The sequence below is a fragment of the Podarcis tiliguerta genome (genome assembly GCF_965153285.1).
Source record: "Podarcis tiliguerta genome assembly, chromosome: 9".
NCBI classification, from domain to species: domain Eukaryota; kingdom Metazoa; phylum Chordata; class Lepidosauria; order Squamata; family Lacertidae; genus Podarcis; species Podarcis tiliguerta.
The window spans coordinates 70,398,586-70,425,305 of record NC_139542.1 but is presented as its reverse complement, the minus strand read 5'-3'; the positions used below and the strand labels follow the sequence as shown (position 1 = coordinate 70,425,305).

Below are 26,720 nucleotides of genomic sequence, written 5' to 3'. Positions count from 1 at the left end.
CAACCTAGCAGGCTCTTCTTATGTTCTTAAGTGCTTCTGAATAGTCATGGCTCCCCCCCCCAAAGCATCCTGGGAGCTGTATTTGGTCCAGGGTGCTGAGAGTTGATGCTACAATTCCCAGACTTCCCTGGTAAGAAGAAGGATTGACATTTAAACCACTCTGGTGGTACAGCAGGGCTTTGACTGTATGGTGGGGGCTGTGGCCCCTGGCTGGCCTGGCCTCCATGGGGAGCAGAGCCCCACTGTGTTTCCTGACCCCTGCCAGCCAGAGCCCAACCTTAACTCTCTTTGTCCTTCTCTCTGACTCGGCGTCAGGCTCCTCTAGAGATGACAGAGGGAGGTATCTGTCCCTCACTCCCTGCTGCTTAGATGCTGAGCACCAGAGCCTTTTGCTGCCTCAGCACCTTTCTCTGCCATGCACTCTGCTTCTCATGTTTCAAAGGCTCAATTAGCTTCTGAGGCTTCTCAGCTTTTAAACGTCTCCCTCCGTGACCTTCCTGGGAACGCCTCAGATCTCCTTGGGCTGTTTTGCTGCATCCCTCCTGGATCCGTCTAAGGGGGAAGAGATATGGCACCGTTTGCCTCGTCCGCTGTGTCTTCTTTCAGCAGCCAAAACGACCTTGTGCTGGCGATCCGCTGCTTTCGTTTCCCCTGTAAAGTTGCATGCGTCGAACTTTGGGAAGGAATGCTGGCCTTCCACCGAATCAGGACATTTGTCCGTCTAGCTCAGGGCTGGCCACACTGTCAGGCAGCGCAGCAAAGGCTCTCTGGGGTTTCAGTCTTGCAGGGGTCTCTCTCAGCCCAACCTGGAGATGCCATTACAGTGGTACCTCAGGTTATATACGCTTCAGGTTACATATGCTTCAGGTTACAGACTCCACTAACCCAGAAATAGTACCTCGGGTTAAGAACTTTGCTTCAGGATGAGAACAGAAATCGGGCTCCGGTGGTGCGGTGACAGCAGGAGGCCCCACAACAACCCTGTGAGGTAAGCTAGGTTGAGAGGCATTGGTTTGCCCAAAGTCACACCCAGTGCGCTTTATGGCTGTGATGGACAGCTGAGCCAGACCTGAGTCTGTAGAAGAAGAAGTAGTGTTTGGATTTGATATCCCGCTTTATCACTACCTGAAGGAGTCTCAAAGCGGCTAACGTTCTCCTTCCCCTTCCTCCCCCACAACAAACACTCTGTGAGGTGAGTGGGGCTGAGAGACTTCAAAGAAGTGTGACTGGCCCAAGGTCACCCAGCAGCTGCATGTGGAGGAGCGGGGAAGCGAACCCGGTTCACCAGATTACGAGTCTACTGCTCTTGACCACTACACTCATACTGGTGATGCAGCCCCTCAGAAGTCCCCCCAAGAGGGCTGGAGCCTCTCTCTGATTGGCTACCAAGAAAGCCAGCCGGAGGGGGGTGGGGCCACTGGCAGAGGGAGAGGAGTGCGGGGGGAGCGCATCGCCCCCAGCAGCGCGATCCCGGAAGGGTGCCATTGCAGCTGCCCCCCCCGCCTGCGTTTGGGCGCCATGCCCCTGCAGGTGGCGCACCCTGCCCCCAGGGCGCGCGCCCCGCTCCTGCGGGCGACGTGCCCCACCCCAGGATGCGTACCAGCCCCACTCCTGCCTGCTCTCCATCCCCCCGGTGCCAGAGCATAAGCTCCACCACTGGGTGCAGCCAGCACTTTTCTGTCACGCGCTTTAGACCAGGGGTCAGCAACCTTTTTCAGCCGTGGCCCGGTCCACCGTCCCTCAGACCATGTGGTGGGCCGGACTAAATTTTGGGCGGCGGCGGGGGGGGGTGTACGAATTCCTATGCTCCACAAATAACACAGAGATGCATTTTAAATAAAAGGGCACATTCTACTCACGTAAAAACACCAGGCAGTTCCCACAAATAACCCAGAGATGCATTTTAAATAAAAGGACACATTCTACTCAGGTAAAAACATGCTGATTCCTGGACCTTCTGCGAGCCAGATTGAGAAGGCGATTGGGCCGCATCCACAGGCCTTGAATTGCCTACCCCTGCTTTAGACCCAACCAGTTATATTTCCTCTGCTATCTATTTCATTTATTTATTGCATTTATATCCCACCTTTCCCTCCACGGAGCTCAAGGTGGCATACCTGGCTCTCCCACCTCCTCATTGAACCCCCACAACAATCCTGTGAGGTAGGACAGGCTGAAGGGCAAGAGCGACCGGCCCCCGAGGTTGCAGCCAGTGGAGCGGGGACTTGAACCCTGGTCTCTCTCAGCTCATAGTCCATCACTCTGTCCATGACACCACCCCTGGCTCTCTGCTAGATTGAATAGGTCAAGTGGGACCAATTAAGGTCAAGGGGGCACACTGCTGGGTGTAGATTTGCAAGCCCCTTGCCCGGACCCTCAGAGACAGGGCACAGAGGAGAGAGACAGAGGCAGAGATATACTTTGCTGCTCCTCAACTCTGTCATCCTGTCAGCTGGGGACCTGCTCCTTCACCCTGTTTGCGCATTGTAAGGTTTCACAGAAATGTGCTTTAGCCTCACAAAGTATGGGAAGAGTACTTCACACAGACAAAAGGCCAGTGGTGGTACTGTGGTTAGAGTGTCAGACTAGGCCCTGGGAGACCAGAGTTCGAATCCCCGCCCTCTCAGCCATTAAGCTCTTTGGGTGTGATATTGGGGGCCAGTCACTTGCTCTCATCCTAACCTACCTAGCGGGTCTACTGTGAGGGTACAATTAGGAGCAGAACCACGTACGGCACCCCAAGTTCCTTGGAGGAAAAAGTGAGACATAAATGTAATATATAAATAATTAACCCTGCAACTTACATGTGTTTAACCTGCGCATATTCAGTTTTACATGCTTGGCAAAATAATTTTTTTAAGGGTGGGGCAGAAAGGGGTCATGCATCTGGGGGGAAAGACTTTTTATATATATATATATAATATTTTATTAAGATTTTTCAAAACATTACAAAGAAAAAAAGAGAAAAATATATAAAAAATAAATAAAAAACAATTAAAAACAGTTCAATCTTTCATGACTTATCTTGCATTTGCTTGTTTCCCGGACCTCCCCACACCTCCCCTCTTTGTATTCCAGTTCAATTTATTTGTTCAGCAAATCCTTTCCCTCTTTACCTTTATCCTTATCTTTGATCTTAATATATTATAACTTTAAATTTTCACCTGTTAACAATCCGTTTTTCCATATTCCTTCGTGACATTATTACTAAAAACGCCTTAACCTTAATCCAACATCATTCTAATATTCATTAATTTTGCAATATTTCTGTAGATAGTCTTTAAATTTCTTCCAATCTTCTTCCACCAACTCTTCTCCCTGGTCTCGGATTCTGCCGGTCATTTCCGCCAATTCCATATAGTCCATCACCTTCATCTGCCATTCTTCCAGAGTGGGTAAATCTTGTGTCTTCCAATACTTTGCAATAAGTATTCTTGCTGCTGTTGTAGCATACATAAAGAAAGTTCTATCTAACACCAAATGGCCGACCATGCCCAGGAGAAAGGCCTCTGGTTTCTTCGGAAAGGTATATTTAAACACCTTTTTCATTATATATCATCTCCCAAAAAGCCTTAATCCTTGGGCACGTCCACCAAAGGGGGAAAAGACTTTGGCAATCCCACCTGCCATTCAACCCAATGTGTTTTAACTATACAACTGCAATTTTGGCTTTAGGTATGATCCCTGGAACGTAGCCCCTGTGAGTGTTGTGGGCTTACTGTAATAAGTCAGGAAATATTGACAAGCCAAAGTTTTTATAATTTTTTAGAGAAGTAACTCCAAGAACACTCGCAAAAAAGAAGCAGCAAATCTGTATCTTTGTTAAGGATATGCTTCACCTCAGCCAAACAGACAAGTGGGGATGTGGCTATAGATGCTTAATGCTTAAAACCCTAACGAATTAGCATCATTAGTAATCAGTGACAAAGCAAGAGAGTGGCTTCCTCTTTGAGCCTTGGAGCAGGGACCTGTCCGTCTATACTTCCATTGCTGGAATTGGCACTGCTACAGGGGCCACACAATACCCTTTCTGCAGCGCCTGCACTTTGGAACTCCTTGCCAATTGATATCAAGCAGGTTACCTTTGCTGTGCTCTTTTTGGCGCTTGCTTAAAAACAGATGTATAGAATGGGGAGGTAACTTTAATCTGTTTTATACTTTAACTTTTGTATGTTGTAACGCACAATTTTATTGATTTTCTTGTTTTGTCTTTTTGTAAGCTGCTTTGCTTTTATTTATTTTTTTACAACCAAGCTGTTTATAAATCGTATGAAATAATAAAATAAAACATATTGATGGTGCTGTGAAAACAGAGAGCAGCACTGATAGCCTGAGAGGTGTCCTGGCCAAACAGCACTGCAGACAGTCAAGGGGACACAACCCTCAAGAGCAAACCATGCTTTTGATCATGAAATCAGACAAAACGGTTGCTTGAGCCACACTCACCTTTTTTAGGTCAATCAAGGAGCTCTTGTGTTCAGGAGCAATGAAGGAATTCTGGAAAACACAATATAGTTTCCCCTATTATTTTCCACCAAGGACAATCCTCACAGAAGAAAATGGTTATAAAATCAAATCCACTGAATGTGGTGTGGATATGAAGAAGGCAGGTTGGGGGAATCTGTGTTCTGAACAGACATTGCTCCTGGTTCTCCAAGAACGCCCTGCACCACAATGATGTCAAGAGCTAGTCATGCAGGTTTAGAGACACTCGTTTTTATTTAACGAGATTTGCTAATTCAGTAAACAAAAGCAAGCAAACAAAACATCAAGTTAAAAAAATAAGAATAAAAACAGTCAAAAGAGCAATACAAAATAGCAGAATAAAAATCATAATGATCATAGGTAAAGGGACCCCTGACTGTTAGGTCCAGTTGCGAATGACTTTGGGGTTGCGGAGCTCATCTCGTTTTACTGGCCAAGGGAGCCAGCATACAGCTTCCGGGTCACGTGGCCAGCAGCAGCTTCTGGCAAACCAGAGCAGCGCACGGAAATGCTGTTTACCTTCCCACCAGAGCGGTACCTATTTATCTACTTGCACTTTGATGTGCTTTCAGACTGCTAGGTTGGCAGGAGCTGGGACTGAGCAACAGGAGCTCACCCCGTCGCAGGGATTCAAACCGCCGACCTTCTGATCGGCAAGTCCTAGGCTACAAGTGGAGTGAGATTCCTGGTTTTCCAGGCGTTTACCCAGAGTTCAGTTTCCTTGGAATGAGGGACAGTGGAGACTGCTATGTCTTTAGGATATATGGTTTATTAACACATATATACAGCCTGAGTCTATGATAGAGGGGCTCCCAGCATTAACCCCGCAAGAAGGTCTCGCTTCTCCCAAAGCCACAGCCTTGGATTCAAGCAGAACTCAAGCATGCATCTCCCACTCAGGCTTCTGCCTGCTTCTAGCTCTCTTTCACACACTTCTCACCCTTTTCCTTCTCACCAACAGCCAGGTGAGGGAAGGGTGAGGATGATAAATTCCTTATTAATGACTACAAGAAAGTTAAAAGCATTGCATTTCCGCATTGCATTTCCTGTCAGCCTGAGGTTTATTTAGATTCTAAATATATATATATTCCCACAGCTTCCTTTCCCTTTAGTAATTTTGTATGTCTTTCATATGCTAGCAAAGAGAAATTTCCCTGTATGATCTCCCTCTTTTCCTCTCTCTCATTCACCATATATATATATTTGTTCAGTGTTTTCTCCTGCACACTTATTTATTTATTTTACAAATTGCTTGGGGAGTCTTTGAAGCCTGTGATGAGCTTCAGATGTTGGAATCTATTAATCTTCCATGTCTGCAAAGAAACTGCTTTGCATGATCTCATGGGCCCAGCTGCAAACCTTCCAACCCCCACCAAAAAACACCAGGGACTACATGGTGCATTTCAAGGGGTAAATGCAGACAATGGGATTCAGGGGCAGGTTTGCCCCTTTAACATGCCCAAATTTTCTATTCCAGACAGGGCGAAAAGGAGGCACCTGTGTGTGGGAAGAGCCTTGGAAGAAAAAGCATAGAACCATATAATTGTAGAGTTGGAAGGGATCCAGGGGCCATCTAGTCTGACCCCCTGAGATGCAAGAATCTCAATTGAAGCATCCTTGACAGATAACCATCCAGGAAAGAGAGTCTACCACCTTCTGAGGAAGTCAGTCCTACTGTTGAATGGCTCTCACCTTCAGAAAGTTTTTCCTGTAAACAACAGATAAGAATCTCCTTTCTTGTAACTTGAATCCATTGGTTTGGGTCCTCCAATGGAAGGAGCAGCAGAAACCAAGCTTTCTCCATCTTCCATGTGACAGCCCTTTAGATGTGACAGCTGTCAACTCTCATAACTTCCCCTGGTTTTTTAAGACCCTCAGCTACTGGCTGCATTTCTTCACAGGCCCTCAACAAACGGGTTTTATGGAGGCTTGAGCCAGGAACCAGGCTCAGGACGGCTTATGTAACATGTAAAAATTACATAATTACAAACATAACAAAAGCAGTCATAAACAATAAACCAAACATAAAAAGTACAGAATGAAATTGAACGATTTCCACATGAATAATAATAAAAGCAAAATACAAAATACAAAAATAATAATATCAATAATAAAATAGTATCAATGATATTTATACAAGCAGGGCTCAAATACGAAAGCTTGGTTGTGTCTAGACTAACCTTGTGAAGAATACAGAGATCATAAAGATTTGAAAAGAATCTAAGGAAGGCGAATGATTGAAGAACAGATGTAAATGTGAATGTGGTGGGAGTCTTTTATAATATTTTAACTAAGATTTATATATTGCAGTATATATATAGATTTATATCTTGCAGTATGAAGCAAGAATTTGGTAATATTCCAGGTTATGAAAAGTATTTTTTCTTTTCTTTTGTCTTTTTTCTTTATATCTTTTCTTTTTCCTTTTCTTTCTTTTTATTTTTATTAGTTTTCATTTTGGAAAATATGTATATAAGTGTGTTTACAGTGTTATGTATTGTTTTTTCGTTTTTCTTTTTCTATTTTTTGAAAAATTTAATAAAATTTAAACAAGCAAACAAAAAAACAGCAACAATGACCCCCCCCCGGCCCCAATCATGCACTGAACATCCTATTTGTACAGGGACCTGTGTGCAGATTCTGAGACTTGTATATTATTTATCTATTACTTATTTCATAAAACTGACACACCCTTTGAAAAAGAAAGTTCAAAGTGGTTTACCAAAAAAGAGGACAAAACAGTAGACCTATCAATAAGAACAATTAGCAAAGATTGTTTAAACTTTCGAAAAGTGACTTTCTAAACATCTGTGTAGGCTTGTCTAAGCCAGAAGGCTCTGGATAGGCACCAAGAGGACAGAGAAAGCACAAAGGCCTGCATGGTTCTCCTCTTTCTCACAGAATTCTCACAACAACCCTGTGAGGTAAGTTAGCCTGAGAGGCAGTGACTGGCCCAAGCCCACCCAGGGAGCTCCATGGCCAAGCAGAAATTTCAACCCTGGTCTCCCAGATAAAGGTAAAGGTAAAGGTACCCCTGCCCATACGGGCCAGTCTTGACAGACTCTAGGGTTGTGCGCGCATCTCACTCAAAGAGGCCGGGGGCCAGCGCTGTCCGAAGACACTTCCGGGTCACGTGGCCAGCGTGAGCCACACACGGAAACGCTGTTTACCTTCCCGCTAGTAAGCGGTCCCTATTTATCTACTTGCCCCCAGGGGTGCTTTCGAACTGCTAGGTTGGCAGGCGCTGGGACCGAACAGCGGGAGCGCACCCCGCCACGGGGATTCGAACCGCCGACCTTGCGATCGGCAAGCCCTAGGCGCTGAGGCTTTAACCCACAGCACCATCCTCGTCCCTAAAAAAACACAAGCACTGAAGAAAAGCCCTGCTGGATGAGGCCCATCGAGTCCAGCATCCTGCTACTCAGCTATACAGCTGCAAATACAGTGGTACCTCTGGTTACATACTTAATTCGTTCTGGAGGTCCGTTCTTAACCTGAAACTGTTCTTGACCTGAAGCACCACTTTAGCTAATGGGGCCTCCCGCCGCCGCCGGAGCACGATTTCTGTTCTCACCCTGAAGCAAAGTTCTTAACCCGAGGTACTATTTCTGGGTTAGCAGAGTCTGTACCCTGAAGCGTCTGTAACCCAAGGTACCACTGTAAAGCGTTGTGTGTTGTAAAGTGCTTTATACAAATGTGACACTAGATGGCAGTGGTGAGCTATGGCAAATTCAATATATTTTTCAAAACTTTTTTTTAAAAAAACAAACATATTCACAACATTTTTTATATGTGCCTAGATTCCACCCTGTCCTCCCAGCAGCCAACCAGATGCCGATTATGGGAATCCTGCAAGCAGGACCTTAGCACAAGAGCCATCTCCCTTCCTGTGGTTTCTAGCAACTGGAATAGTTTGTTTGCTTCAAGTTGGCCCTGGAATCAGGGTGAAAGAAAGGGCAGCTGGGTCAGTCTTAATGGCTGGCCCTCATTCCGAAGCAATTATGGTCTATGTCTCCCTGGAGAAGAGCAAAGAGTGTCAGTAACTAAGAGGTCACGGAGACATAAGATTTACAGATGCTGCCCAAGGCCTTCCTGTGTAAATGATGATGACTCTACCAGGCTGTGCTCAGGCATTGCTGTTATCTGCAGCAGACATTCATGGCTTGCAGGAGGGCTATTGCCGCTTGCCTTGCTGATGCTCTTGGCGTTCTACAAAAGCCGTTCTCTGTTGCCTCCTGTCCACAGAATCCCTGTCCCGGTTTCTCCAAGGCTGGGAACACCATCAAAAATACCGTATTTTTCGCTCTATAACACGCACCCGACCATAACACGCACATAGTTTTTAGAGGAGGAAAATCCGTAGGCATGCCACCCGTAGGCATTCCCTCCATAACACGCACAGACATTTCCCCTTACTTTCTAGGAGGAAAAAAGTGTGTGTTGTGGTGCAAAAAATACGGTACCTTTAAAAACAAAGAGCACTGGACCCAGGAGAGCATCGCACCCTTTCTGGTGCCTTCTAAAAATGTTCTTCTTTTGGCAGGCCTATGCAGATGCTTAGAAATACTGATGTGAATTTTAATGTGTTTTAGTGGGTTTTTTTTGTTTTTTTGTATGTTTTAAAGTATTGATGTGATTTCTTGTTTTTTTCCCTTTTTGTAAACCTCTTTGAGGCTTGTTTTACAATCAAGAGGTGCGTACATTTTACCAAATAAATAAAAATTAATAAAATGCCATAAAAAGAGAATATCAAAGCGGCTTACAGCAGTAACACATTGCTCAGAGCACCTTATGACAACAATTAAAATACAACCCCATATGATTAAGCTATACAACAACTTCCACCATGTAAGACAAGATCGGGGAATCTGCAGCACTCCATATATTGTTGAGGAAGCTTAGTTCTCATTGGGCTTTTTTGGAGTTTTATTCTGCCCCCTGCCCCATTTCCCCCACGCTTACTAAAGACTTTTTTGTGCTTCTGCAGAAGCCTGCTGTTACCTCCCTCTTGTGCCTAGGTGATGCCAGTTTGGCTCCACTCAGAATAAGCAACTTTGCTATCAATGCACAAGATGCTGTGTGCTGAGCCGGTCACCTTGTTTAGGTCTCATAGCCCAGATTTTAATCCATCAGCTGCTGGCAGGTCCAATTGATACAGTCCTTGCCGAAAACTTAAGATTTACTGCATGTACGGCGTTAAAAGAAAATATCATGAAAATGTTTTATAGATGGTATATTACTCCGGTAAAATTAGCAAAAATGTATAAAACCTGTAATAAATGTTGGAAATGTAAAGAAAAAAGAAGGAATGTTTTATCATATGTGGTGGGAGTGTAAGAAAGTGAAGAGCTTCTGGGAGATGATATATAATGAGATGAAAAAAATGTTGAAGAAACCAAGAAACCAGAAGCCCTACTTTTAGGCATTACAGGAAAGGAAATAAGAAGGAAGGATTATAAACTTTTTCAATACGCGGTTACAGCAGCAAGAATTCTACTGGCCCAGAAGTGGAAACAAGAGGAAATACCGACGAAAGAGGAATGGAGGATGAAATTAACAGACTATGCAGAACTGGACAAGTTAACAGGGAAAGTTAGATATCTTCGAGACCAAAAGTTCATCGAGGACTGGGGGAAATTTGTGGAATATCTGAAAAGTACATGTGAAGTACAAAAAGCTAGTGGGGTTTAAAGAAGCACTGTAAAAACTGAGGTATATTGTTAAATGAAAATGGATGATTGGAGGGGGGACTTATGGCAATAGAGAACAGAAGAAATGCGTAAGCAAGAGTTAAATATGGATGATTGTCAGAGAAGTTGAAGGAAGTCCAAAAGTATGGAATTTGTGAAAATTAGGATCAAAATTGTATATTTATGTTAAAAATTAATAAAAAGCATTTTTTTAAAAAAAGAAAGATACAGTCCTTGCCAGCAGATAAGCCATTGAGCCACCTTGCATCTATGATGTCCCTGTCTGTTTTCTTATTTAATTCATGCATTGCTCTCCTGCATGCCATTGTTAAAGAGACTTCCTTGAGCCCATTTTCCTAATCCTGATATCTTAATTGTACTGAGGATCACTGATGTTTGCATTCCCATGGGGCTCCTCTGTTTGGCTTTATCCCTTCTGATTTCCCACAGGATTGCCATAGATCTCTCAGCTAGTGGAGTCACTTGACTCTGGTGCTCAGTATGCCCCCACCCTCAAAGCAGACAGTAGGGAAGTTCCAGGCCAGATGTTCTAACACAATATTGACAGAGAGCCAGTGGTGGTGTAATGGTCAGAGTGCCATAACACTAGGACTCATTGACTTCCAATGAAGCTGAGTGTAGGAAAATTCAGGACTGATCAAAGAAAGTCCACAACGCAAGAACTACGGAACTCCCCCTCAGCAGGAAGCAGCAATGGCCACCAGCTTGGATGGCTTTAAAAAAGGACTGAAGAAATTCAGGAAAGAGGAGAGGACTTGTGATGGCTCCTAGCTGTGATGGCTGTGCCCTGCCTCCACCATTAAGCAGGGCTCTTCTCATGTTCTTATCTATTTTCAGTGCTGGGCATCACATCACACACCTGAGCGAAGGCCTTCCACCGCAGTGCTCCACTGACTTACTTTTAAAGCCTCCAAAGAATGAGAGTCTACCACTTCTGAGGGAGCCTGTCCCACCATCAAACAGCCCTTCACAATCAGAAAGTTCTTCCCAAGATTGCGTTGGAAACTCCTTCCTTGTGAACGCTTGCATTCGAGATGGAAGAGAGATCCCATTTTGCGAAAACCAACTCATCTTAACGTACGGTTTCGGTGCCTCAAATCAAGCAAAGATTTCATGGGTCAAATCCTGACCTGGAGGGTGGCCTTGCAATACCAGTGGGAGAAAGACAACATTGAGCATGTGAGACTGAGCGGTGGCAGAGGGACACCCCCAGGGGGACCTTCTGAAAGTTAAAATCAGCCACCCCCCCCCCTTTGTATTTATTTCCAACACACATTCCTTCCAAATGATCAATCTCATCTCCTGTCCTGCACCTGGGTGGCGTCATTGGGAATTAATTGCCCTTTATCTGGTTAAACTGGCGGTGAACTCAGAAGCTATTTGCCTTCATCTACTGTGAGGCAAGATGGCCTGCCGTCTTGCAATGGAAGCTGGAAGGAGGAAGGAGAGGAAAATTCATGCCAGGGATGAGAACAGTATATTATCCTCCGCATTGCTATTCAATTTGAGAGTTAATTGGATTGTATCGGAAAGCATTTGATCTCGGCTGAGGCTGGCTTAATAGAGACACAGCTTCACTCCGAGCTGCCCCATTCAAAACGGGTGGTTTTGAGGGAGGGCAAAGAGATGGTCATCGCTGCCACGCCACGAATCCAGCTGCCAAAGGCAGATAGTATATCCAGCAACAGAATAAAAGCCATTGGATTACACTAGTAAACCCTCTGAAGAGACAAGCTGTATCTGGCTGGGCTTGGCTTTCCTCAGCCTGTTCCTCTGAGATAAGGCAGGGGAGGCAGCCATCCATCCTGGGCGGTGTCACACAGACACTCCGATTTCCCCGCAAGCTCTCCACGTCCCTCCCCATTCCCTGTTCTCAAAGGGCTGGGAGAGATGAAAGTCGTCAAGCAACTTCCCACGGCCTCCGACCGAACATGTTCAAAGACGCGTGTCGCAGGCTCAGACGTCGGGCTCAAAGACCGCGGCCCAAATAATAAGAGCAAAAGAGGTATAAAGCACAAGCGAAGATAAAAAAGACCAAACCTTCAAAAGGATAGTTTGAGGCACAAAATGCACTACCTAGCGCTTTTCCCCACACGACTTTGCATACTTTTGCCTAAGAACTTTCTTAGCGTTGAAACAGGGTGTGGTGAGCCACTTTTAACAGTCATGGCTTCTATGGAAAACACTGTCGGGAATTAACACCTCATTAGGGTGCAGTAACATATGGAAAACTACATTACATGAACAACTTAACTGGTGCATCTGTTTTTATGAAAGAAAGAAAAAGGCAACCTCTTTTGTGGAATTTTATTGAATACCTAAAAAACACAATTTATCTCTTCCACAAGTCGCTCAAAAAAATTGGGATAAATAACTTATAACTGGTTGAAAAATGCTATGGTTGTAATATAGAGTCTTTTATTCTTGGTAGTCCTTGGGCCTCTGATGGTTTCAGTCATATGTTTATGTTTCTGTATATCTTGTAAGTCATGTACACCACACTTGCTCTCTTTGTTTCTTACGATAGTGCTCTCCACTTGCCTGTCTGTTCTGTTGTTTAGTCGTGTCCGACTCTTTGTGACCCCATGGACCAGAGCACGCCAGGCACTCCTGTCTTCCACTGCCTCCTACAGTTTGGTCAAACTCATGTTAGCAGCTTGGAGAACACTGTCAACCATCTCGTCCTCTGTCGTCCTCTTCTCCTTGTGCCCTCCATCTTTCCCAACATCAGGGTCTTTTCCAGGGAGTCTTCTCTTCTCATGAGGTGGCCAAAGTATTGAAGCCTCAGCTTCACGATCTGTCCTTCCAGTGAGCACTCAGGGCTGATTTCCTTCAGAATGGAGAGGTTAGATCTTCTTGCAGTCCATGGGACTCTCAAGAGTCTCCTCCAGCACCATAATTCAAAAGCATCAATTCTTCGGCAATCAGCCTTCTTTATGGTCCAGCTCTCACTTCCATACATCTCATCTCAAACATCCCGATAGCCAGCTTTATCATTTCTTCTTGTGAATGACCATCCCATTGCATCCTTGGTTCAGTTTTAAAGTCTCATGAAATTCTCTTTTGTTACTTGAGTTATATGGATAAATTTAATAAAATATCTAAAAATAACAGCCTTGGCTTCCCAGAGTTCAGAAGGTGGCCATCATATCACCTGTCTTCTCTTCTCCAGGCTAAAAATGGCCAACTCCCTCAACCGTTCCCCATAAGGCTTGGTTTCCAGGCCCTCCCGCAACTTGGTCGCCCTCCTCTGTGCATGTCAACATCCTTCTTAAGCTGTGACGTCCAGAACAGAGCACAGGACTCCAGGTGGGGTCCAAACAAGGCAGAATATTGCAGTACTATTACTTCCCTTGATCTGGACACTAGATTTTTGTTGATGCAGCCAAGAATCACATTGCCTTTATATTATTATTAATAATAATTATTATTTGCTGTTGCATTTCGTCAAGGCCAATTGCAAGAGTCCATCACATGCAGCGTTTTAAGATCTATATGGCACTCTGCGCCTCCTCCAAATCTCTCCCACATGCCTTACCCTTTGGTTTACTTTTATAAAGCCAGGAATTTTCTTCCCAAAGCTTCCTGTTGAGATGTAGGCTTTCAGCACCTTTTCCCTTCTGCAGAGGTAGGGGACTTTTGAGGATGGTCCATCCTCTGAGGCTGATGGGTCCAATGGGTTTCCAGACAGTTGTGGGGGATTTTCTGGATGATATGGCTGGCACTCCTGCTGAAGCCCTGGCCGACCTCTGGAACATCCAAATTGCTTGGGCAGTTGCCACGATCGCTCCGGAGTGCCCTCTCTCATTTGGTGGAGCCTATTTGGCTCCCGGGTATACTCCAGAGCTTAGGGCAAGGAAACAAGTTTGGAGACAGCTCAAACGCAGGTGAAGGAAAGTTCAGGTTGAATGCAACTGGACATCACCAAACCTACCTAGCGACAGTGAAGGCAATAAAGTATACCTTTTTTGTTACATTTGCATTCTCATTTCGTTGTCCAGCGGAGCTCTTCCTAGGCAGTGCTGGGCCTTTTACAGGCTGGACCAAAGGAGCTGACAGAACAGTCGGTAGCTCCCTGTGACTTGTTTGCAAAGCATTTTGAGCATAAAATCGCTTGCACCCACAGAGATCTGACTCTGCTGCTGCTGCTGCTGTTGTTGTTTAGTCATTCAGTCGTGTCCGACTCTTCGTGACCCCATGGACCAGAGCACGCCAGGCACTCCTGTCTTCCACTGCCTCCCGCAGTTTGGTCAGACTCATGTTTGTAGCTTCGAGAACACTGTCTAACCATCTCGTCCTCTGTCGTCCCCTTCTCCTTGTGCCCTCCATCTTTCCCAGCATCAGGGTCTTTTCCAGGGAGTCTTCTCTTCTCATGAGGTGGCCAAAGTATTGGAGTCTCAGCTTCACAATCTGTCCTTCCAGTGAGCACTCAGGGCTGATTTCCTTAAGAATGGATGCGTTTGATCTTCTTGCAGTCCATGGGACTCTCAAGAGTCTCCTCCAGCACCATAATTCAAAAGCGTCAATTCTTCGGCGATCAGCCTTCTTTATGGTTCAGCTCTCACTTCCATACATCACTACTGGGAAAACCATAGCTTTTACTATACGGACCTTTGTTGGCAAGGTGATGTCTCTACTTTTTAAAATGCTGTCTAGATTAATCTCATGGGGTGTCCAGAGAACTGTCTTGCCCTGTTGTGTTGGATGAATTTCAGTTCATCCAAGACTCAAGGATGAGGACAAGGTGCTTGGATCAGTCCCTTGACCCTCTTGGCTGATAAAAACTAGCAAGAAGTGGACAGCTGGCTGGACCAGGGGAGTGGTTTATGCCTGCTTGCGAGAGATGGTGGTCCCTGCCTGCTTGAAGGAGGCAGTGGTGAAACCACTCCTCAAGAAACCATCCCTGGACTCAGAAAAGTAGCTCCTAGTCCGTTGCTTTTCTCTCCCTGGGCAAGGTTCTTGAGTGGGTGGTCATGGACCAGATCCCGACACTCTTGGAGGAAACTGATTTTCTAGATCCATTTCAATCAGTGTCTAGGCCTGGTTTTGACACACAAACTGCTTTGGTTGTCCTGAATGGTGTCATTTGTCACTGAGGCACTGGGTGGGCAGTTCCCTAGATTGGATGGCTGGGAGGTTGCCTGCTCTTAATGGGGTTACACTCCCTCTGAAGGAGTGGGTAAGCAGCTGGATCTTCTGGATCCTTTGCTGTCACTTGAGGCTTAGGTGGCCTCAGAGTGCCTTCCATCAGCTTCGATTGGTGGCCCAGACGGCCCCCTATCTAAACGGGGATAGCGTAATGTCTGTTGTCTATGCTCTGGTAACCAATAGGTTGGATTACTGCAATACGTTAAATGTATGGCTGCCTCTGAAGATGCAGCTGGTGCAGAATTTGGTGGCCAGGTTGCACCAATCCTGGTCCAACTGCACTGGCTGCCAATTAGCTTCTGGGCCCAATTCAAAGTGCTGCTTTTGACCTATAAAGCCTTAAACGGCTCAGGACCACAATACTTCAAGGGCTGCCTCTTCCCACATAAACCAACCCGGACTCTGCAATCATCATCTGAGGCCCTTCTTTATGTGATTCTCAACCTCAACAAGAGGTCCAGAGGGTGGCAACTCAAAAATGGGTCTTTTCTGCAGCGGCTCCCTCTTTGTGGAATGCTCTCCCCCCAGGGATGTTCAGTTGGTGCCTCCATTATATACATTTAGGCACCAGGCAAAAACCTTCCTCTTCAACCAGGCCTTTGACTGATTGACACCCGATGCCCTTTTCAATGTGTTGTGGGAGGGGAGATTATTGGCTGGTTGTTCTTATTTTCACTATGTATTTTGTGGTTTTTATACTGTTATTTAATGTCGTGAACCGCCCTGGGATCTGCGGATGAAGGGCGGAATACAAATTTAATCAATAATAACAGCAACCTTTTCTCCCATCCTTGAAAGTTGTTTACTGAGCCTACCTATTTTAAGGACAGTGACTTTGCAGGTTTTATTTACTGGCACAAGGTGGACAGTACATCCATTTACTCAAGGAGCATAAGGTCAGCTTGTACTACAAGGCTGGGATATGCTTCATTCAACACTGATAACGCCAATATGCCATTGGGGGTTAATGACGCAAAAAGGAAATAAAGACATTTCTCTCTCTCTCTCCCCCTCACCATTCAATATGCCAAGATATGACATTTCTCACACATACCATATTCTGCTCATATTCTGTCTGCTTCAGTTTGGCTGGCAGACCCTGCTTGGCTCAGAATTCTAATTAGCACAAAATAATTTGGGCTTGTTAGCGAGCTAGCTACAACAACGTCTAATGAGCTCCTTTCGTTTGGGCTGTTAATTAGCACTTAAAAAGGTCTGTTTGGCTTACAGAATTAGCAGTAAATCAGGCACCAATCAACTGTTCCATGACAAGTGCAACAACGAGGTTTTGCAGCGCTCTGCTGCCTAGGCAGGACTCAGCCAGTTTCCAATCCATGCTGCACAACAGCTCAGTTACATCTACCAGAAGTGCCCTGGACCTGCTCTCTCCCCCTCCCGCCAATTTCCAAGGCAGGCTCTTGAAGAATGAGAGCATATGCAACAATGTTCATAGGAATACATGGGGAATCTACAAAATCCAGGTCTCGTCTGGATTATTGTAACTCGCTCTACGTGGGCCTGCCCTTGAGACTGACCCAGAAACTCCAGCGGGTGCAGAATGCCGCGGTGAGACTCCTTATGGGGTCCTTGCTGTGGGATCACATTCACCCAGAGCTATACCAGCTGCACTGGCTCCTGGTGGAGTACAGGATCAGGTTTAAGGTGCTGGTTTTAACCTTTAAAGCCCTATACGGCCTAGGACCCTCATACCTACGGGACCGCCTCTCCTGGTATGTCCCACGGAGGACCTTATGGTCTTCAAACAAAAACATCTTGGAGATCCCAGGCGACAGCTTTTTCAGATGTGGCCCTGACTTGCCATGTGAAGGAGCGCCTCCACTCCCATCGTTCTGCCTGGATACTGAGGTCCAGCGCCGAGGGCCTTTTGGCGGTTCATAGAATCATAGAATCATAGAGTTGGAAGAGACCACAAGGGCCATCGAGTCCAACCCCCTGCCAAGCAGGAAACACCATCAGAGCACTCCTGACATATGGTTGTCAAGCCTCTGCTTAAAGACCTCCAAAGAAGGAGACTCCACCACACTCCTTGGCAGCAAATTCCACTGTTGAACAGCTCTTACTGTCAGGAAGTTCTTCCTAATGTTTAGGTGGAATCTTCTTTCTTTTAGTTTGGATCCATTGCTCCGTGTCCGCTTCTCTGGAGCAGCAGAAAACAACCTTTCTCCCTCCATCCTTTTATATATTTGAACATGGCTATCATATCACCCCTTAACCTCCTCTTCTCCAGGCTAAACATGCCCAGCTCCCTTAGCCGTTCCTCATAAGGCATCGTTTCCAGGCCTTTGACCATTTTGGTTGCCCTCCTCTGGACACGTTCCAGTTTGTCAGTGTCCTTCTTGAACTGTGGTGCCCAGAACTGGACACAGTACTCCAGGTGAGGTCTGACCAGAGCAGAATACAGTGGCACTATTACTTCCCTTGATCTAGATGCTATACTCCTATTGATGCAGCCCAGAATTGCATTGGCTTTTTAAGCTGCCGCGTCTCTGGGTTATTTGTGCCCCCCCCCAAATATAGTCCGGCCCACCACATGGTCTGAGGGATGGTGGACCGGCCCACAGTTGAAAAAGGTTGCTGACCCCTGTTCTAAACCCACATTCCCAGGGTGTTTGCACTCCTGTCTCAGTGACTTCTATGCTGGCTTGGTCACACCCACAGAATGGAAGATGGCAGGATTCCCAAGGAAGTTCTCCACAGGGCAAACTGGCAGGCCAACTCTGCGCTGTCTGCAACCACGACATGAAGGCTGGCAACATCAACCCTGCAATGTGGGAATCCCTTGCAGATGACCACAGTGCCTAGAGATAGGCAGCCATGTATCCCTAGAAGTGGCCAGAGGAGAAATGGAAGGAGCGCAGAGCTCTACAACCAAAGCAGGTACTGCAAACTTCTAACAGTTTGACTTCACTCCAAAAGCTGCACTCCTCTGTTGTCTCCCAAGACAAACGGATGCCAGCCAATGGTCTGGCTCAGCAAAGACGCATAGAATCATAGATAGAAGAGCTGGAAATAATCATGAGGGTCATCTAGTCCAAGCTCTGCAACACAGATTCCTGCATGTCCACAGAATGACAGCCTTAGTGACACCCACCCCTCAATCTGAGGGGTTTGCAGCCTTCCCCCCATCCCCCTTTCTCTGACTCTCCTCTTACACACGCATCTCTCTTCAAAGTGCCATTTATCGAAAGCCAGCAAAAAGGGATCAGCCTCAAAATTCTACCTTGGTAATAACAAGCTTTGCGGCAGGTGGCAGCTAATCGCAGAGGATTAAGGGCTGTAGTGCAGAGAAGCTTGGAAAAAGATTGGTGCAATCCAGCACCGCGTAATGCATTAGCTTCCATTGTCCTCCTCGCCAAATGGGCTTTGCTCGGTTGCTCTGGCTCTGAAACAGGAGCCAATTCCAGCTCAGAGCGACAATAGGAATGATTAGAGCTGGAAGGGGGTCAAAATCCCCGGTAACAAGCCTCTTCAATCACACATAAAAGCACAGAACTGAAGCATGACAAATGCATTTTGTCAGGGAAATACAGGGAGGATAAGAAGAGCCTGGCTGCGCTGGATCAGGTCAGTGGCCCACCTAGTCCAACCTCCTGTTCGCACAGCGGCCAACCGCAATGGGAGGCCATGGGAAGCCTGTGGTCCGGAGATGAAGGCAGCAGCATCGCTCCTTGCTCCCTCCTGCACATGGCGAGCATTGCATGTCAGAACAAATGCCTGAATGGAGCAGGGAGGTGCATGCTTTTTGCTGCATGCATGCGCATTGATTGTAAATGGCACTAGATGGCACTGTAACAACTGCAGATGGATGTCAAGCAGAAAAGACCCTGCCTCTCGAATCTTGGAGCCACCCTGACTTTCACAGCCTCTTGCCTGGACTGCTCTTGACAATCTCTAATTTGGCAGAGTGGCGGCGGCAAGGCCAGCAGTAGATTTGTAGGATCTTGCTATACCGTCTTCCAAATTGGAAAAGCCCCCAGTAGGTTACTCAGGAGCGTGCGAGACGAGCCAGGAATACTGATGCCTGTGAATGGTGGGTCTGCTCCAGCTGTAGAATACATGTGCGACTTGAGCAAGGAGGGAAACTCCCAAAGTGCCTTGTGCCCGGCCCTGAAAGCAGGCCAAAGGCAGAAACACAAAGCAGGAAAAGTGGGGGATGTCTCAGGAAATTGAGATAAACCATCTCTATGCCTCTCCACTCACCCAGGCTGGCCTGGCCATGTCACCCGTCAAATGTTTTCAGTTTCCGTCTGACAATGGACCCGTGCAGAACAGACCCATGTGTGTGTGGCATCCAGGGACGCCGTGAAGACCGGGCACTGCGGCAACGTCCTGTTGAGGGTGAAGGCAGGGCTGTGGGGAGAGGATGAGATCCCAGCCCTAGAGCAGGACAGCTCGAGTGACTTCAACACTGCATGGGAACATGGCAAAGGTGTTCCGTCCTGCAGGGCCCCCATTAATTCCTCCGTTTGCCTTGGGGAGGCCACCGGGCACCCTGGCTGGGCAAGCCGCTTCTCCCTCGCCTGAAGAAAGCAACAAGAGGAAGGGTCAGAAGGTGTGACACCACTAGCAGGGTCCGAGAGCCCACCTGCCTCCTTCCCAATGCTGCCACCCCAGGAGCTGCTGCCGCAGCCCCTGTCTGCTGGCCAGGGGAAATTGAGGCTGCCTAGGATCAAGTCAAGGGATGCGGGTGGCACTGAGGGTTAAACCACAGAGGCTAGGACTTGCCGATCAGAAGGTCGGTGGTTCGAATCCCCGCAACGGGGTGAGCGCCCATTGCTCGGTCCCTGCTCCTGCCAACCTAGCAGTTCCAAAGCACGAAGTGCAAGTAGATAAAGAGGTACTGCTCCGGTGGGAAGGTAAACCGTGTTTCTGTGCACTGCTCTGGTTCGCCAGAAGCGGCTTAGTCATACTGGCCACATGACCCGGAAGCTGTACGCCGGCTCCCTCGGCCAAAAAGCGAGATGAGCACCGCAACCCCAGAGCGGGTCACGACTGGCCCTTTACCTTTACCTAGGATCAAGTCAGAAGCCATGATTTAGGAATTTTGTGACAGTCTCAGAAAAATCGGGACACTTGGAGGGTATGGATACACATCTGAATTAGGGAGAAAGCCGATTCAGTGTGTACTGAAAGGTGAATTTGCCTAATCCACACTTCCCGAAACAACATGCAAACTGAAACATAGAAACGTCCTTCTAAATTGGCCCTTCTCTGAATTTTACAGTGGAGTCTTCCACTGTACAAAAGAGCCTACGCTGTAGTTAAGCGCGAATAAAGAGGCATTATTAGCGAAGCTCACAAAGAAAAGGTAACATAGAAAAAAAGGCATTATATTGGGGGAACCTGCTTTGCAAAACGTGTATATTAGGCAAAATGTGCCTATTAGGAGAAATTTGCATGAAAATGCTGATGAATTTTCATGAGGACTTTTTTTAAAAATGCAAATGGATGTGGGGAAGTGTGTGAGTGGGAAAATGAGAAATTGAGAGGTACTGGAACTGCTTGTATTCTCCCATCCCTCATCCATGTGAGGAAGTTGTTGAAACCCTTCGGTATGCAGACTGACAGGTTAAAATGACAGAGTATAGTCTGGGAGGGATGCGGGTGGCGCTGTGGGTTAAAGTCTCAGTGCCTAGGACTTGCCGATCGAAAGGTCGGCGGTTCGAATCCCCACAGCGGGGTGCGCTCCCGTTGTTCAGTCCCAGCGCCTGTCAACCTAGCAGTTCGAAAGCACCTCCGGGTGCAAGTAGATAAATAGGTACCGCTTTATAGCGGGAAGGTAAACGGCGTTCCGTGTGCTGTGCTGGCCCGCCAGATGCAGCTTGTCACGCTGGCCATGTGACCCAGAAGTGTCTGCGGACAGCGCTGGCTCCCGGCCTATAGAGTGAGATGAGCACACAACCCTAGAGTCTGGCAAGCCTGGCCCGTACGGGCAGGGGTACCTTTACCTTTATAGTCTGGGAATGAGGACGTCCCACACTCTAGCCATGTTCACCCCATTACTGCATATGTTTATGGTTTTCTTTCTTTCTTTCTTTCTTTCTTTCTTTCTTTCTTTCTTTCAGCTTAAACATGCATTTTTGCACACATTTGATGCTAATATGTGTTTCCTTTGCCATAAATCCCCCCCCCCCTTCTAGCTGATAGTCATCATTCCGTGGCTGTTGAGTAGGCTCAGTCCTCATTGACTTTGGGGGGAGGAATGAATTTGCTTTCCCCCCTCCTTACTTGTGGTTCTTAAGCTTCTGGGTCCCCCCAAAGAATATTGGTACCGCCTCCTCCCCCCGCTTTTTTCCCTCTATAGAGACTCCAACCCATCAGTACGCACCAGCTGAATTTGCTACTGGAAGCAGTGACGGCCATAAGAACTTCAGGCCCTGGGCCTTGGCGGCTGCTGCTGTGTGTTGAATGCATTTTATAATAAAACCTACACTGGCTAAAATGCACCTTGATCAAAGGCTCATTCCACTTTCTCTCTCGCGATGCCAGCATTCACACATACAAACAGACAAGTGTGAGTGCAGCTGAAAGGTGCTTGGAGTGACATGTGTGAAAACTCTCCCCAGAGCCAGATTCGCACACCAGCTGCTTTTCTCCTTCTGCCTCTTGTCTCTTGCTCCTAACAGCAGGCAAGATCATCAACGTTTTCTATCACAAATGCAAACTGCGATCTGGGACTCCCGTGTCATTCAGCTCGCAAGAGGAAAGTTGGAAGAGTCAGGGAAGATTGCAGCTCATGATGAACCTCATTTGCCATGCCCAGGGTACAAGGCATTTCTCTAAAAAAGGAAAAAGCAATGGGACACGAACCCAGCTTAGCCTTTGCAAAAGGTCTGTGGCTGAGGGCCTTGCAAACTGCCCTACTTCTGTGCAATGTTGAGATTCATGTTGGCTAGGACATGGCCCCCAAGAGCAGGTCTGGATCCCAGTGAAAAATGTTTCAGGCCCCCCAGCAAGGACAGATCAGCTAAAAATATTTACTTGGGATACAAAATAAATGTGCAATATTGTGTTCTTGTTAATAATAAATATGGAAATATGCATACCTGTTGAAAATATTAAGATCCTAATGACTAATATCTAAAATATAAGCTGAACTAACCGTACACTTTAAACATTAAACTTGTATGTGTAATACCACACAATGTATATCACATGACGACTTTGCCTACAAAAACATACAAATGCGACTGTGCACCACCACACTGTTTGTGTGGAAGCAGAATTGGGAATGATCCAAAATGCTTGGTTGACGGCACAAGTTCACAAACTGTTATTCAGAACAGTGTGTGCACTGAACAAGAAATACGTATTTTGTCTCCACCCCCATCGTTCTGCCCGGACACTGAGGTCCAGCGCTGAGGGCCTTCTCGCGGTTCCCTCACTGCGAGAAGCAAAGTTACAGGGAACCAGGCAGAGGGCCTTCTCAGTAGTGGCACCCGCCCTGTGGAACACCCTCCCACCAGATATCAAAGAGAAAAATAACTACCAGACTTTTAGAAGACATTTGAAGGCAGCCCTGTTTAGGGAAGCTTTAAATGTCTGATGAATTACTGCAGGGGTGTCAAACTCAAATTCATCGGGGGCCGCATCAGCAGTTTGGTCACCCTCAAAGGGCCGGTTGTATCTGTAGGACTATGTGTCCACTCTTTATTATCATAAATTATTGTCATTGCATTCAATTATTGATAATAATAAACAGCATCATGAAGCAAAAATATTTCCTGTTTGAAAACAAATATATTTACATCACTAAATTCTGAGCACATTAATTCTACATGATATGTTGTCAAATTATTATAATGGCCACAGATCTTCAAATTCTAAAAACAAAACTTTGACCCCATGCAAGAAAACAAGGTTAGGGCAACTTTAAAACAATTTTAATGTCCAGTCGTTAAAAATATAGCAAAACAGGGAGGGGATGCACAAAACTAATAATTAAAATGGGGGGAGGGAATGGAAAACCTTAGCATCATGGGTGTAGCCAAGGGGGCAGAGGGGTAGCTGCCCCTCTCTAAATCAATAAAAATCATTTGCTCGCTTTCCTCCGCCATGAATACGGAGAACTTCATGGCCAGCGAGAGGCTCGTGAACGCGGCCTACGTGCGGCAGGGGTCGCAGGGGCACCGCACGCACGTGCTCCGCTTGCGGGCCTTACTGGAGCAGATAAAAAGCTGGGCTCGTCGTTTCTTTCCCCGCTGAGGGAAAGCGGGAGCGGGGGCGTGGCCTCGTCTTCGGAGGCTCCGCCCACCCGTCTGCCTGCTTTTCAGGCCGCGCATGCGCTGAAGAGGCGGCTTTCTTGTGTCAAAAAAAAAAAAAAAAACAAAACGAGAATAAAAGGTGAAGGCTGGCGGCCGGCAGTGGCTACACGGGCCACATGACGAGGTCTGGCGGGCCGGATTTGGCCCGCGGGCCTTGTGTTTGACACCCGTGAATTACTGTATTTTAGTATTTTGTTGGAAGCCGCCCAGAGTAGCTGGGGAAGCCCAGCCAGATGGGTGGGGTATAAATAATTTATTGTTGTTGTTGTTGTTGTTGTTGTTTTATATGCAAGATACATGGACCTCTTTTGGACCTTTGTAGTGGTTCCCACCCCCCTCCCTGGCTGCCTGGTCCTGGGCTGGGATATCATTTACAGCCCATGATAACAATGGAGACCCAGCAACAGCAAAGGAGGCTTGCTCTCGAAAACCCTCACATTATTCTTTCTTTTCAGATGCCCTAAGTCAGTTCTGATGAGCTTGGCTAAAGCGGGGATGGGGAGCCTCCGTCCTCTCAATGCTCCCGTCAGCCTCAGCCATCATGGCCAATGGGCAGGAATGGGCATTGGAGTCCAGCACAGACTTCCCACCCCAGACCTAAGGGATGCAGCAGGGGTGAAGGACCTTTTCCAGACTGAGGGTGGCATTCTTAACATAAGAAGAACGAGTGCTATTTTTCTAGAAAAAGAGGAGCCGGAACTCAACATTGTCTTAGAATGGCAATGGCGCCCACCTGAGAGGGGCCAGAACTGAGTTCCAGAGAGTTCTGGCTGAGAAAATGCCCTGAGGTATTGGGCCAATGGCCCATCCAGTCCAGAATCCTGTTCTTGCACAACCTGAGCACCAGAGACCTCTCCCCTCCTGCCTTTCCCACCAGCTGGTATTCAGAGGCATTGCTGCCTCTGGCATCATCAGAGATCAAGGACACAGTCAACCGCAAACCCCTATACTGCTTTAGATGAGCATTTTCCTTCAACGAACCCTAGGGCACAAAACCATCTCTTTCACCCCGACTTTCCACTTGCTCTGAACTACTCAGAAGGCAGGGATGCGGGTGGCGCTGTAGGTTAAACCACAGAGACTAGGGCTTGCCGATTGGAAGGTTGGCGGTTTGAATCCCCACCATGGGGTGAGCTCCTGTTGTTCGGTCCCTGCTCCTGCCAACCTAGCAGTTCAAAAGCACGTCAAAGTGCAAGTAGATAAATAGGTACCGCTCCGGCAGGAAGGTAAATGGTGTTTCCGTGGGCTGCTCTGGTTTTGCCAGAAGCGGCTTAGTCATGCTGGACACATGACCTGGAAAACCTGTCTGCAGACAAACGCCAGCTCCCTCAGCCAGTAAAGCGAGATGAGCGCCGCAACCCCAGAGTCGTCCACAACTGGACTTAACGGTTAGGGGTCCTTTACCTTTACTCAGAAGGCTTCCTCACCCACTAGGCAGCAGGCCCCCTGCTGAAGCGCCACTTGCTCACGTAGCATTTGCTGAGCTGGTTCATGTCCAGCCGTGATGCATCGAGTCGTTTATTGTGTTTTTTTCATATTAAGCCGTGGTCAAAATTAACTGCATACAGCAATGAGCGGCAAAGCAAAAAAGTTCAGTAGATTGAGTGAGTGGGGTTTGGATATCTGTATGCTGGGAGCAGGGGGAGCAAAAAATAGCTCCTTGCATTTTATTGCCAGCTTTGTTCCGGCATGTGGAATGATTACCCAAAGCCACGGATGTGCTTGTTGCACGAGCTGAGAGAGAGCCGTTAGCAAGCAGGCGGCAGCATCACAATGAAGGTAGCAGAATGCACTAAACCCATACAAATTCCTCTGCAGCATTAAAAAATAGGTTGCTTTGTGAAGAGGAAACAGTGCTGTTGCGGTTTTGCATTACAATAAATCCATTGCTTAAATCAACACGTTGAGGATGCAAGCATTAGTTTCTGCATTATAGAGAAACTGTGTTTTTTGGGAGGAGGGGCAGAAAGAAGAGCACAAAAAAACCAGATATAATGGGGGAAACCCACCGAAAGAATCTCTCTATTCACACCAACCACCCTGAAGCTTCACAGTTGCATAACTTAATGCAGATATCCAAAATCGTTCTAGAAACAAGCTCCATTGACGCACAGCTTATTAAGGAATCTTCTGCATGGTTTTATAAGATTTTAAAGTCTTCAATCAAAGCAGCGGGAGGAAAAAGTCAGTAAGTAACAGCCTCACACTGCTGCCTTAAATATGGGGAAGGGGCTCGGGGGGGGGGGGGCGTTGCTTTAACAACCTTTAGACCTGCTGTTAACTTTGTGGAGCCACTGGGGCAGGAGGCTCCAGTTTAGCTGCATTGTTTTTCCTGGTCTAAATACCCTACACACACACACAGACACACACACTGCTAATAGCCATTTGGGAGGGGATGGAAGTAGCTGTTTGATCCCTTTATTTCTTGTGCTTGCAGGTGGCAGGGAGGCTAGCAAAAGCTTTGGAGGATAAATTTAGAGTCAGAAATGGGGAGGAGGCTAAACCAAACCATGTGAATGCTCTCTCTCACATACACAACCACACAACCACTCCCCTGTGCATCCAATACCCATGCTTTCACCACCCTTATCCTGAAGTTTTATAATGCAGAAAGACTGAAGACCTAAATACAAGCTATTGTATGAACAGTTACTTTTCATTAAACATTATTGTTATTTTTATTCAATGTTATTTTCTTGAAATTATTGCAGCCTGCCCTGGGACCTTACGATGAAGGGGGTGTGATAAATTAAAATAATCACCATAATAATAATATTTCATTCTCTCTCCTCACAAACACATTTATTAGGGCAACGCTTGCAGAGCTCTGTGATTACCACTCTCTGGTTCAGGCAGCAACTGGGGCAAATCCGGATCTGTGGCTGCTCTGGAACATCTGGGCCAAATTCTGCTGTGTGTAAATTCCCCATTTTTAAAGTGTTTTAAAAAATGCAGCTGTTGCCATTGCGCCCTTTGTTCCTCTTCCTGGGTATTTAATAACCAGATTTTAATGGCATGCTATTTTATTTTTATTTTTCAAAAATCCAGACGGATGAAGTGTGCGAGACCTTCACTTAGTGACTGAGGCACT

At 46.7% G+C, this 26,720-nt stretch overlaps 2 protein-coding genes across 7 annotated transcripts in view; one reads left to right on the top strand and one right to left on the bottom strand.

Annotated features, from left to right (window-relative positions):
• Positions 1-26,720, bottom strand: part of CCDC33 (coiled-coil domain containing 33) — a 178,209-nt gene that overhangs the window by 27,618 nt on the left and 123,871 nt on the right. For 5 of the 6 annotated variants that reach the window (XM_083398868.1, XM_083398869.1, XM_083398870.1 and 2 more), the window contains one exon: positions 4,447-4,497. The exons of the other annotated variant lie outside the window; for it this stretch is intronic. In XM_083398868.1, the coding sequence (XP_083254994.1) occupies positions 4,447-4,497 (51 nt within the window). The remainder of the gene's footprint in view (positions 1-4,446; positions 4,498-26,720) is intronic. 6 annotated transcript variants of the gene reach the window in all.
• LOC310657815 (uncharacterized protein) overlaps positions 1-26,720 on the top strand; it is a 437,520-nt gene that overhangs the window by 329,540 nt on the left and 81,260 nt on the right. The gene's annotated exons all lie outside the window — the stretch shown is intronic.